The following is a 14,185-nucleotide window of genomic DNA, read 5'->3' as shown; positions in this document are numbered from 1 at the left end:
GGGGAAAGCTCTTACCAAAAAAAAAATCTTAAAATGATGTCTTAAAGCTGAAAATTAAAGCTATCTTTAGCAAACTTAGAGCAAAGGGTTTGGGGTTCTTTCACAGAAATTTTGCTAAGTTGAAACAACATTTTTTTTAAACGTCTTTTAAAACGTTATTTCAGACTTCTCTTTTATTGACTTGAGGAAGAACGAAAGGGTTTGGAGGTTCTCCCAGCATTTTTTTTTTTTTTTTTTTGAATTGATGAAATTGTAAGAACTCAGTCTTGAACTTTCTTTGGGGACTTCAGAAAAACATCCTCTGATTTTTTTTTTCCTAATAGGAGTTTTAAAAATGCAGTTTTATGCTATCTAGCAGGATCCTCTTCCTGATTTTTTTCCCTCAAACAGGAGTCTTTATAACGCATATTTAGGTCATCTTTGAATTTAAAAGAAAAAGGGAGTGTATTCGGGAATTTTCTTCCAAAAAATTTAAAAATTGAAGTTTTAAAACTAAAATTTTAAACAATATTTGGTGACGTTAATGTTCGGATAATCTCACCCAGAATGTTTCGAAATTGAAATCTTAACGATGAGGCAATCTTTAAAGATGAAAAAGTCACAAAGAATATAGTTTCACACGAGTATGACTTTATCTTTAGTATGTGTTCGCAAATGCGCCCTTAGACATCCACTCTGGGAAAATGACTTTTAACGAATTTCACAAGAATATGATTTTCTCTAGTGTGGGTCCTCAAATGGCTCTTAAAATGTCCATTGTTAGAAAATGATTTTTTACAAATTTCACACGAATATGGTTTTCTTAAGTGTGAGCTTCCAAATGAACTTTCAAATCTCCATTCTCCGAAAATGACTTTTTACAAATTTCAGAAGAATATGGTTTTTCTTTAGTGTGGCACCTCAAAAGGCTCTTAAAATGTCCACATTGAGAAAATGACTTTTTACAAATTTCACAAGAATATTGTTTTTCTTTAATGTGTGTCCTCAAATGCATCCTTAACTTCCCAGTATGAGAAAATGACTTTTGACAAATTTCACAAGAATATGGCTTTTCTTTAGTATGTGTTCGCAAATGCGTCCTTAGACTTCTGCTATGAGAAAATGACTTTTGACAAATTTCACAAGAATATGGTTTTTCTTTAGTATGTGTTCGCAAATGCGTCCTTAGACTTCCGCTCTGAGAAAATGACTTTTTACAAATTTCACAGGAATATGGTTTTTCTTTAGTGTGGGTCCTCAAATGGCTCTTAAAATGTCCACTTTGAGAAAATGACTTTTTACAAATTTCACAAGAATATGGTTTTTCTTTAATGTGTGTCCTCAAATGCATCCTTAAGTTCCCGGTATGAGAAAATGACTTTTGACAAGTTTCATAAGAATATGGTTTTTCTTTAGTATGTGTTCGCAAATGCGTCCTTAGACTTCTGCTATGAGAAAATGACTTTTGACAAATTTCACAAGAATATGGTTTTTCTTTAGTATGTGTTCGCAAATGCGTCCTTAGACTTCCGCTGTGAGAAAATGACTTTTGACAAATTTCACAAGAATATGGTTTTTCTTTAGTGTGGCTCCTCAAATGCTTCTTTAAACTTCCACCCTCCGAAAATGACCTTTTACAAATTTCACAAGAATATGGTTTTTCTTTAGTGTGGCACCTCTAATGGCTCTTAAAATTTCCACTTTGAGAAAATGACTTTTTACAAATTTCACAAGAATATGGTTTTTCTTTAGTGTGTGTCCTCAAATGCTTCTTTAAACTTCCACCCTCCGAAAATGACCTTTTACAAATATCACAAGAATATGGTTTTTCTTTAGTGTGGCACCTCAAATGGCTCTTAAAATTTCCATTTTGAGAATATGACTTTTTACAATTTTCACAAGAATATGGTTTTTCTTTAGTGTGTGTCCTCAAATGCTTCTTTAAACTTCCACCCTCCGAAAATGACCTTTTACAAATTTCACAAGAATATGGTTTTTCTTTAGTGTGGCACCTCAAATGGCTCTTAAAATTTCCACTTTGAGAAAATGACTTTTGACAAATTTCACAAGAATATGGTTTTTTTTTAGTATGTGTTCGCAAATGCGTCCTTAGACTTCCCGTCTGAGAAAATGACTTTTTACAAATTTCACATGAATATGGTTTTTCTCTAGTGTGGGTCCTCAAATGGCTCTTAAAATGTCCACTTTGAGAAAATGACTTTTTACAAATTTCACAAGAATAGGGTTTTTCTTTAGTGTGGGTCCTCAAATGGCTCGTAAATGTCCACTTTGAGAAAATGACTTCTTACAAATTTCACAAGAATATTGTTTTTCTTTAATGTGTGTCCTCAAATGCATCCTTAAGTTCCCGGTATGAGAAAATGACTTTTGACAAGTTTCACAAGAATATGGTTTTTCTTTAGTATGTGTTCGCAAATGCGTCCTTAGACTTCCGCTCTGAGAAAATGGCTTTTGACAAATTTCACAAGAATATGGCTTTTCTTTAGTATGTGTTCGCAAATGCGTCCTTAGACTTCCGCTTCGAGAAAATGACTTTTTACAAATTTCACAAGAATAGGGTTTTTCTTTAGTGTGGGTCCTCAAATGGCTCTTAAAATGTCCACTTTGAGAAAATGACTTTTTACAAATTTCACAAGAATAGGGTTTTTCTTTAGTGTGGGTCCTCAAATGGCTCTTAAAATGTCCACTTTGAGAAAATGACTTTTTACAAATTTCACAAGAATATGGTTTTTCTTTAATGTGTGTCCTCAAATGCATCCTTAAGTTCCCGGTATGAGAAAATGATTTTTGACAAATTTCACAAGAATATGGTTTTTCTTTAGTATGTGTTCGCAAATGCGTCCTTAGACTTCCGCTGTGAGAAAATGACTTTTGACAAATTTCACAAGAATATTGTTTTTCTTTAATGTGTGTCCTCAAATGCATCCTTAAGTTCCCGGTATGAGAAAATGACTTTTGACAAGTTTCACAAGAATATGGTTTTTCTTTAGTATGTGTTCGCAAATGCGTCCTTAGACTTCCGCTCTGAGAAAATGGCTTTTGACAAATTTCACAAGAATATGGCTTTTCTTTAGTATGTGTTCGCAAATGCGTCCTTAGACTTCCGCTTCGAGAAAATGACTTTTTACAAATTTCACAAGAATAGGGTTTTTCTTTAGTGTGGGTCCTCAAATGGCTCTTAAAATGTCCACTTTGAGAAAATGACTTTTTACAAATTTCACAAGAATAGGGTTTTTCTTTAGTGTGGGTCCTCAAATGGCTCTTAAAATGTCCACTTTGAGAAAATGACTTTTTACAAACTTCACAAGAATATGGTTTTTCTTTAATGTGTGTCCTCAAATGCATCCTTAACTTCCCAGTATGAGAAAATGACTTTTGACAAATTTCACAAGAATATGGCTTTTCTTTAGTATGTGTTCGCAAATGCGTCCTTAGACTTCTGCTATGAGAAAATGACTTTTGACAAATTTCACAAGAATATGGTTTTTCTTTAGTATGTGTTCGCAAATGCGTCCTTAGACTTCCGCTCTGAGAAAATGACTTTTTACAAATTTCACAGGAATATGGTTTTTCTTTAGTGTGGGTCCTCAAATGGCTCTTAAAATGTCCACTTTGAGAAAATGACTTTTTACAATTTTCACAAGAATATGGTTTTTCTTTAATGTGTGTCCTCAAATGCATCCTTAAGTTCCCGGTATGAGAAAATGACTTTTGACAAGTTTCATAAGAATATGGTTTTTCTTTAGTATGTGTTCGCAAATGCGTCCTTAGACTTCTGCTATGAGAAAATGACTTTTGACAAATTTCACAAGAATATGGTTTTTCTTTAGTATGTGTTCGCAAATGCGTCCTTAGACTTCCGCTGTGAGAAAATGACTTTTGACAAATTTCACAAGAATATGGTTTTTCTTTAGTGTGGCTCCTCAAATGCTTCTTTAAACTTCCACCCTCCGAAAATGACCTTTTACAAATTTCACAAGAATATGGTTTTTCTTTAGTGTGGCACCTCTAATGGCTCTTAAAATTTCCACTTTGAGAAAATGACTTTTTACAAATTTCACAAGAATATGGTTTTTCTTTAGTGTGTGTCCTCAAATGCTTCTTTAAACTTCCACCCTCCGAAAATGACCTTTTACAAATTTCACAAGAATATGGTTTTTCTTTAGTGTGGCACCTCAAATGGCTCTTAAAATTTCCACTTTGAGAAAATGACTTTTTACAAATTTCACATGAATATGGTTTTTCTCTAGTGTGGGTATTCAAATGGCTCTTAAAATGTCCACTTTGAGAAAATGACTTTTTACAAATTTCACAAGAATATTGTTTTTCTTTAATGTGTGTCCTCAAATGCATCCTTAAGTTCCCGGTATGAGAAAATGACTTTTGACAAGTTTCACAAGAATATGGTTTTTCTTTAGTATGTGTTCGCAAATGCGTCCTTAGACTTCCGCTCTGAGAAAATGGCTTTTGACAAATTTCACAAGAATATGGCTTTTCTTTAGTATGTGTTCGCAAATGCGTCCTTAGACTTCCGCTTCGAGAAAATGACTTTTTACAAATTTCACAAGAATAGGGTTTTTCTTTAGTGTGGGTCCTCAAATGGCTCTTAAAATGTCCACTTTGAGAAAATGACTTTTTACAAATTTCACAAGAATAGGGTTTTTCTTTAGTGTGGGTCCTCAAATGGCTCTTAAAATGTCCACTTTGAGAAAATGACTTTTTACAAATTTCACAAGAATATGGTTTTTCTTTAATGTGTGTCCTCAAATGCATCCTTAAGTTCCCGGTATGAGAAAATGACTTTTGACAAGTTTCATAACAATATGGTTTTTCTTTAGTATGTGTTCGCAAATGCGTCCTTAGACTTCTGCTATGAGAAAATGACTTTTGACAAATTTCACAAGAATATGGTTTTTCTTTAGTATGTGTTCGCAAATGCGTCCTTAGACTTCCGCTGTGAGAAAATGACTTTTGACAAATTTCACAAGAATATTGTTTTTCTTTAATGTGTGTCCTCAAATGCATCCTTAAGTTCCCGGTATGAGAAAATGACTTTTGACAAGTTTCACAAGAATATGGTTTTTCTTTAGTATGTGTTCGCAAATGCGTCCTTAGACTTCCGCTCTGAGAAAATGGCTTTTGACAAATTTCACAAGAATATGGCTTTTCTTTAGTATGTGTTCGCAAATGCGTCCTTAGACTTCCGCTTCGAGAAAATGACTTTTTACAAATTTCACAAGAATAGGGTTTTTCTTTAGTGTGGGTCCTCAAATGGCTCTTAAAATGTCCACTTTGAGAAAATGACTTTTTACAAATTTCACAAGAATAGGGTTTTTCTTTAGTGTGGGTCCTCAAATGCATCCTTAAGTTCCCGGTATGAGAAAATGACTTTTGACAAGTTTCATAAGAATATGGTTTTTCTTTAGTATGTGTTCGCAAATGCGTCCTTAGACTTCTGCTATGAGAAAATGACTTTTGACAAATTTCACAAGAATATGGTTTTTCTTTAGTATGTGTTCGCAAATGCGTCCTTAGACTTCCGCTGTGAGAAAATGGCTTTTTACAAATTTCACAAGAATAGGGTTTTTCTTTAGTGTGGGTCCTCAAGTGGCTCTTAAAATGTCCACTTTGAGAAAATGACTTTTTTACAAATTTCACAAGAATAGGGTTTTTCTTTAGTGTGGGTCCTCAAATGGCTCTTAAAATGTCCACTTTGAGAAAATGACTTTTTACAAATTTCACAAGAATAGGGTTTTTCTTTAGTGTGGGTCCTCAAATGGCTCTTAAAATGTCCACTTTGAGAAAATGACTTTTTACAAATTTCACAAGAATATGGTTTTTCTTTAATGTGTGTCCTCAAATGCATCCTTAAGTTCCCGGTATGAGAAAATGACTTTTGACAAGTTTCACAAGAATATGGTTTTTCTTTAGTATGTGTTCGCAAATGCGTCCTTAGACTTCCGCTCTGAGAAAATGGCTTTTTACAAATTTCACAAGAATAGGGTTTTTCTTCAGTGTGGGTCCTCAAGTGGCTCTTAAAATGTCCACTTTGAGAAAATGACTTTTTTACAAATTTCACAAGAATAGGGTTTTTCTTTAGTGTGGGTCCTCAAATGGCTCGTAAAATGTCCACTTTGAGAAAATGACTTCTTACAAATTTCACAAGAATATTGTTTTTCTTTAATGTGTGTCCTCAAATGCATCCTTAAGTTCCCGGTATGAGAAAATGACTTTTGACAAGTTTCACAAGAATATGGTTTTTCTTTAGTATGTGTTCGCAAATGCGTCCTTAGACTTCCGCTCTGAGAAAATGGCTTTTGACAAATTTCACAAGAATATGGCTTTTCTTTAGTATGTGTTCGCAAATGCGTCCTTAGACTTCCGCTTCGAGAAAATGACTTTTGACAAGTTTCATAAGAATATGGTTTTTCTTTAGTATGTGTTCGCAAATGCGTCCTTAGACTTCTGCTATGAGAAAATGACTTTTGACAAATTTCACAAGAATATGGTTTTTCTTTAGTATTTGTTCGCAAATGCGTCCTTAGACTTCCGCTGTGAGAGAATGACTTTTGACAAATTTCACAAGAATATGGTTTTTCTTTAGTGTGGCTCCTCAAATGCTTCTTTGAACTTCCACCCTCCGAAAATGACCTTTTACAAATTTCACAAGAATATGGTTTTTCTTTAGTGTGGCACCTCAAATGGCTCTTAAAATGTCCACTTTGAGAAAATGACTTTTTACAAATTTCACAAGAATATGGTTTTTCTTTAGTGTGGCACCTCAAATGGCTCTTAAAATGTCCACTTTGAGAAAATGACTTTTTACAAATTTCACAAGAATATGGTTTTTCTTTAGTGTGTGTCCTCAAATGCTTCTTTAAACTTCCACCCTCCGAAAATGACCTTTTACAAATTTCACAAGAATATGGTTTTTCTTTAGTGTGGCACCTCAAATGGCTCTTAAAATTTCCACTTTGAGAAAATGACTTTTTATAAATTTCACAAGAATATTGGTTTTTCTTTAGTGTGTGTCCTCAAATGCTTCTTTAAACTTCCACCCTCCGAAAATGACCTTTTACAAATTTCACAAGAATATGGTTTTTCTTTAGTGTGCCACCTCAAATGGCTCTTAAAATTTCCACTTTGAGAAAATGACTTTTGACAAATTTCACAAGAATATGGTTTTTCTTTAGTATGTGTTCGCAAATGCGTCCTTAGACTTCCCGTCTGAGAAAATGACTTTTTACAAATTTCACAGGAATATGGTTTTTCTCTAGTGTGGGTCCTCAAATGCATCCTTAAGTTCCCGGTATGAGAAAATGACTTTTGACAAGTTTCACAAGAATATGGTTTTTCTTTAGTATGTGTTCGCAAATGCGTCCTTAGACTTCCGCTCTGAGAAAATGGCTTTTTACAAATTTCACAAGAATAGGGTTTTTCTTTAGTGTGGGTCCTCAAATGGCTCTTAAAATGTCCACTTTGAGAAAATGACTTTTTACAAATTTCACAAGAATAGGGTTTTTCTTTAGTGTGGGTCCTCAAATGGCTCTTAAAACGTCCACTTTGAGAAAATGACTTTTTACAAATTTCACAAGAATAGGGTTTTTCTTTAGTGTGGGTCCTCAAATGGCTCTTAAAATGTCCACTTTGAGAAAATGACTTTTTACAAATTTCACAAGAATAGGGTTTTTCTTTAGTGTGGGTCCTCAAATGGCTCGTAAAATGTCCACTTTGAGAAAATGACTTCTTACAAATTTCACAAGAATATTGTTTTTCTTTAATGTGTGTCCTCAAATGCATCCTTAAGCTCCCGGTATGAGAAAATGACTTTTGACAAGTTTCACAAGAATATGGTTTTTCTTTAGTATGTGTTCGCAAATGCGTCCTTAGACTTCCGCTCTGAGAAAATGGCTTTTGACAAATTTCACAAGAATATGGCTTTTCTTTAGTATGTGTTCGCAAATGCGTCCTTAGATTTCCGCTTCGAGAAAATGACTTTTTACATATTTCACAAGAATAGGGTTTTTCTTTAGTGTGGGTCCTCAAATGGCTCTTAAAATGTCCACTTTGAGAAAATGACTTTTTACAAATTTCACAAGAATAGGGTTTTTCTTTAGTGTGGGTCCTCAAATGGCTCTTAAAATGTCCACTTTGAGAAAATGACTTTTTACAAATTTCACAAGAATATGGTTTTTCTTTAGTGTGTGTCCTCAAATGCTTCTTTAAACTTCCACCCTCCGAAAATGACCTTTTACAAATTTCACAAGAATATGGTTTTTCTTTAGTGTGGCACCTCAAATGGCTCTTAAAATTTCCACTTTGAGAAAATGACTTTTTACAAATTTCACAAGAATATGGTTTTTCTTTAGTGTGTGTCCTCAAATGCATCCTTAAGTTCCCGGTATGAGAAAATGGCTTTTGACAAATTTCACAAGAATATGGCTTTTCTTTAGTATGTGTTCGCAAATGCGTCCTTAGACTTCCGCTTCGAGAAAATGACTTTTTACAAATTTCACAAGAATATGGTTTTTCTTTAGTGTGGTACCTCAAATGGCTCTTAAAATTTCCACTTTGAGAAAATGACTTTTTACAAATTTCACAAGAATAGGGTTTTTCTTTAGTGTGGGTCCTAAAATGGCTCTTAAAATGTCCACTTTGAGAAAATGACTTTTTACAAATTTCACAAGAATATTGTTTTTCTTTAATGTATGTCCTCAAATGCATCCTTAAGTTCCCGGTATGAGAAAATGGCTTTTGACAAGTTTCACAAGAATATGGCTTTTCTTTAGTATGTGTTCGCAAATGCGTCCTTAGACTTCCGCTTCGAGAAAATGACTTTTTACAAATTTCACAAGAATAGGGTTTTTCTTTAGTGTGGCACCTCAAATGGCTCTTAAAATGTCCACTTTGAGAAAATGACTTTTTACAAATTTCACAAGAAAATGGTTTTTCTTTAGTGTATGTCCTCAAATGCTTCTTTAAACTTCCACTCTCCCAAAATGACTTTTTACAAATTTCACAAGAAGATGGTTTTTCTTTAGTGTAGCACCTCAAATGGCTCTTAATATGTCCACTTTGAGAAAATGACTTTTTACAAATTTCACAAGAATATGGCTTTTCTTCAGTGTGTGTCCTCAAATGCCTCTTTAAATTTCCATTCTGAATAAATGACTTGCTACAAATTTCACAAGAGTATAGTTATTCTTTAGTACATATCCTTAAATGCTTCTTTAAACTTCCACTCTCCGAAAATGACTTTTTACAAATTTCATAAGAATACGGTTTTTCTTTAGTGTGGCACCTCAAATGGCGCTTAAAATGTCCACTTTGAGAAAATGACTTTTACAAATTTTTACAAGAATATGGTTTTTCTTTAGTGTGGCAGCTCAAATGGCTCTTAAAATGTCCACTTTGAGAAAATGACTTTTTACAAATTTCACAAGAAAATGGTTTTTCTTTAGTGTGTGTCCTTAAATGCATCCTTAAACTTCCACTCTGGGAAAATGACTTTTTACAAATTTCACAAGAGTATGGTTTGTCATTAGTATGTGTCCTCAAATGGCTCTTTAAATTTCCTCTGTGATAAAATGACTTGCTACAAATTTCACAAGAATACAGTTTTTTTTTAGTACGTATTTTTAAATGAACATTTAAGTCTGAAATGTCACTAAATGTCTCTTCACAATATTTGCAAGAATGCGATTTTGTCTTTGACGTTCATACGCATTTTAAGCTTCAAACTTAGGCGATTTACAGTCACAAGATAAGACTACTTAACCTTGGTCCTATACTCATCCCCTTGATTGAACTCCAATCTAAAAACAGAAAACTATTTTACTCTAACAGGGAAAAAAGAAAAATGAATACAGTTTTCAAAACAAAACAAGGTTTTCTATTTTGGCAGAGTTAATTTTTAAAATGTCATCAAAAAATAATGTTTTAGGTATTTAAATGTTTGATACCTGCAACAGAATAAGTACAGCAGAGAAGGTTTTTTTTTATTATTATTATTATTTTTTCATTATTTTATTTATTTTGTTTGAAATTACAAATCCTAAAATTAAAGTACTGAATGTTATACTTGCGGAATAATAAGACACAAACAGTAAATTAAATCTGATTGCATAAAAGAAAAAACTGGAGCAAGTGCGAGTACAGGATTTTCCTGGATTAAGGGTTTTTTGAATTTCTAGTCTAGAAATTCAAAATCAAATTTTTTTTTCCTTCATATTCTCAGAGTTTAGACCTTCAAGAATAAGTTTCTAAGAGGATTTATGGAAATTCAAATTATTTTTGGAGTTGCAGTTCATTTTCTTGAAATAAACTCTTTTGCTGAAATGGGACTGCAAACTGTAAAAGCGTTTTTCTCGAAACTAGTTTTTTCGATGCGGTTGACAAAATATCTCAAGTTCTAATACACCGAGCTACTTGAAATTCGGTACAGACTTTCTTAGTACTATCAAAATGGTCCCCGCGTATGATATTTTCAAATCGGCTACATCCAGACAATTTTACATCCTTGTTTAGTAAAAATCAACCTTGACTTTATGTTTCAGATCTTCAGATCACCTGGAGGATTGGAATCACGTCAACCCGGAGACCCCCCTTTTTAAGATCCCACTTGCCAGCCTTCTCCAACTACATTTTTGAATTTCTTTTTCAACTACTATGCATTTTTATACTTTTAAAATATTAATAATAAAACGGATAAAAATGGATAGTGGAATACACTCTGATTCCTTTTTCTACGAGTGCTGTTTTTTTATCAACTTCCGATGTGGTATAAAAATAAAACTAGTAAGAGTAATTAAAAAAATTTATTATCAAAAGTTAGGTACATTATTAATTACTTTTTAACATAACCGCCATTTAAATTGAGGCATTTTTCATACCTGGGTACAAGCTTCTTAATACCTTCTTCATAGAAGTTTGCCGCCAGTGATTTGAGATGGGTTTTCACAGCGTTTTTTGTAGAATAACTTGTCAGTTACGATAGTGTAAAGGGCTGACCTTGAAATCTCAGGAAACTGATCGGATAGGTCCGTAATCGTAAACCTCCGATTGCTTCTTACAGTTTGGTCAACTCGATCAACGAGGTCCTCATTTGCGACCGACTTTCGTCCTTGGCCCCCTTCATCATGAATGTTACCTCGTCCATCTTTAAATTTCCTACAGCAATCACGCACTGGACTGTCACTCATAAAGCTTTCACCGTATACTCGTTTCATTCTATGGTGAATTTCTGACGCTTCGCAACCATTGAGAAGGAATACTAATGGAGGGAGCCATAGCAAATGTCTCAGTGAAATAAGCTAGAGACCCAATGTTTCCCAGGTCAGGTGACTTGTTTGGCTGGGAAGTTGTCACGTTTTGGCACGCAATCGCTCTTTTGGCATTAATATTTTTCAGACGACGCGACGGCGCTTATTATGAAATCGGGGCTACAAATCAGAGCAACTCTGGCTCCAACTCCTTTACCGCATAATAATAAATAAATAAATAAATAACGGATACAAATACAGGCCTATCATTCAAACTCCCTCTCCTCACTTCTTTCCGGATTTTAAAATATAATGTAATTGCATTTTTCATGTACTTTGATGTTCATTCCCTGAAATGACGGGCATGTACAAATAGTTTAAAGTGTTCTGTTATTGACTGAAAATTTATGGATTCATATGTATTGTAATCAATGGTTTGAAATGATTTCATACGCAGGTGTACTAGTATTTAAATTGAAGCATAAAGATAGCAAATCTTTATTCTTGTGCATCTGCTGTTCACAGGAGCTTGGCGAGAAGATACTCGCCAACAAAGCAAATGTACACAAAATGCTTAAGAGTCGTTAAAATAATTACTAGTTAAGTAAAAAGTGTTTTTATGGAACTAAAATGTTACTTGCACTCAAGATATACAATGTTTTATAACTTTTATAGGTAAAATAAGTACAAAAACAGAGGCGTAGGAACTTTGTAGAAGTAGGAGGAGCTGGGGCACATTATGAGAAGTCAAAAAATCAGTAATCCAACGCCAGAAAGCACAAATATTGCAAAATATTGCAGACACGTGTTTCGGCTTTTCTCGGATGACTTTTCATCCAGAAGCTCACATTTCTTTGCATTGAAAAAGGTGTTCCTTGTAACACCGAAACACGTGTCTGCAATATTTTGCAATATTTGTGCTTTCTGACGTTGGATTACTGATTTTTTGAATCTTCAGCACAAAGGTATTTATTCGTTATTATGAGAAGTGTCTGGTATGTAAGGGGCAGAAGCAGTGGCCCCTTAAAATAATTGGTAGGGGGGGAGGGGACTTTAATTTTTTTTTCTACATATCAAATTAGTTTCGAAGCTTCCATCTCTTTTTTATCTTTTATCAATTGTTTGTGGAGAGAATGAGGTGATAAAACTTCTGGTTTTGAAAGAAGGTCAGTCAGTACTCGATGATGAGCACGTAGAAATAGAGGAGTTTCGGGGATCCTCCCCCGGAAAATTTTCAGAATTCTTGTTCTGAAAACGAATTTTTAGGCGATCTTTGGTAATGTTAAGGGGAGAAAAGTTTTGAATAACTTCCCTGAAAATTTTCCGAAATTAATGTCTTAAAACACGATTGTATACCATATTTGTTGACTTTAGTGAAAATATGACTCGAAGGATTGTCCTCGATCGATTTTTCGAATCGATTTACATCTCCCTCCCAATATTTCGATTTTCAAGTCTTAAACGTAATTGTAGACAACCTTCAATGATGTCAGAGGAAAAGACTGCACTAGGGCTCTACTTTGGAAACTTTTAAACTTGAAGTCCTACTAGAGAGCGTTTTTCAATGGTGTTATCAGAAAAGGTTCAGAGGTTCCTTCTAGTTAAATTTTTCGAAATTGTAATCGCTAAAACACGCGACTGAGGATCATATTTATTGGCGTTAGGGGCCCAGCAAATTTTTTTTAAATTGAAGTCCCAAAAACGGAACATTACATAATCTCCCATGTTATTGGATGGCAAGATATCCAGGGACTCTCTTCCGGTAATTTTCAGGGAATCGGAGCCTTGAAAACAAAATTTAAGGTGCTCTGTAATAATTTTGGAAGAAAGGGGAGGTTTCGACAGCGTAGCATTTAGAAGAATTTCTTATTTTCTGAGAACTAGAAAAAGGCGAATAGATGAAACAGGAGGGCGGAGAAACAGAACGTTGGAAATGTGTTAAAATGAAATGTTCGTTATATATTATATTGTTCAGATAAGTTTTTGTAAAAGTCTTTGATAGAAACTATGAAATATTAATGTAATAATATTGTTGGGGGGGGGGGGGGGGGGGTTCTGCAATAGTAGATGAAAAGTAACAATTTTGTCATGAAAATATATCTGTAAATGACGAAAAAACCGTAATTTAGAAAGCAAAAAAACAAGAATAATTGTAACTTCGTAAAGTATAATCTGAGGGGTCAGATAACTTAAAATGAGATAAGTTTTTGGAAAGTTGAAATTATTTGAACAAGTACAAACAACTCTAGCAATCTTTTTTAGTTATGAATAGCATGGGTGCTCCGGCACCCATGCTATTCATATTTAAATGCCAAACTAACTCATCACCACTACTTTGCTAGACACTTAATCTTTTGTTCCAGAATTATAAAGAAATTATCCCAAAAATAAGATGTTTTTTCTAATTTGTGTGGTCTTAAAAATGTATTCTAGATGATCTTTGTTAATGCAAGGGTGGAAAAGTGGCCAGGGAGCGTTTTCCTCGGCATTTTTCGAAATTGAAACTTGAAAAATTTTATATTTTTTCTCTAATTACGTTAAGGATTTTATGGTTCTTCCTGGAAATTTTCCAAAATTGTTGTTCTGAAAACACAGTTTTAGACATTATTCGGAGATGTTAATTAGAGGAGAAATCCGGGGCCTCCCCTCCCAGAAATTTGTCGAAAATGAACAATCTAAGAAACGCAGCTGTGTGCCATCTTTGATATCCTTATGAAGACTGGAAATTTTTCCAAATTGGAGCTCCAAAAACAATTTTATTTGACTTTTAATGATGTTAGGGGTGAGTTTCCGGGTGCTTTACCCCAGTAATTATTTGAAAGGTAAGACCCTAAACGAAATTTAAGATTATTTTATGCTATATTGGCGGAGGTGGAGGGGCTGAAGCTCATTAATAAAATTTTCGAAGTTAGTTGTCAAAACGC

At 33.9% G+C, this 14,185-nt stretch overlaps 1 protein-coding gene across 1 annotated transcript; it reads right to left on the bottom strand.

Moving 5' to 3' along the window:
* Window positions 1–565: 565 nt before the first annotated feature.
* Window positions 566–11,158, bottom strand: LOC129221067 (zinc finger protein 239-like). The gene is made up of 7 exons (XM_054855505.1): window positions 11,073–11,158; window positions 3,428–3,610; window positions 2,688–2,854; window positions 2,514–2,518; window positions 2,085–2,170; window positions 1,359–1,610; window positions 566–581 (listed from the first exon to the last, which is right to left on the bottom strand). Exons 1-7 carry the CDS (start codon window positions 11,156–11,158, stop codon window positions 566–568), a joined length of 795 nt encoding a protein of 264 aa, XP_054711480.1.
* Between the last annotated feature and the right edge of the window lie 3,027 nt (window positions 11,159–14,185).

The sequence above is a fragment of the Uloborus diversus genome, chromosome 4, assembly GCF_026930045.1.
Source record: "Uloborus diversus isolate 005 chromosome 4, Udiv.v.3.1, whole genome shotgun sequence".
In the NCBI taxonomy this organism is placed as follows: domain Eukaryota; kingdom Metazoa; phylum Arthropoda; class Arachnida; order Araneae; family Uloboridae; genus Uloborus; species Uloborus diversus.
The sequence above is the reverse complement of the archived record's forward strand: the minus strand, read 5'-3'. Positions and strand labels throughout refer to the sequence as shown.

Coding starts and splice junctions, on each gene's coding strand:
- LOC129221067 (XM_054855505.1), bottom strand. CDS start 11,158: ATGGACGAGGTAACATTCATGATGAAGGGGGCCAAGGACGAAAGTCGG. Junction 3,611..11,072: donor TTGATCGAGTTGACCAAACT/GTAAGAAGCAAT, acceptor ATTTTCTCAAAG/TGGACATTTTAAGAGCCATT. Junction 2,855..3,427: donor CATAGCAGAAGTCTAAGGAC/GCATTTGCGAAC, acceptor ATTTTCTCACAG/CGGAAGTCTAAGGACGCATT.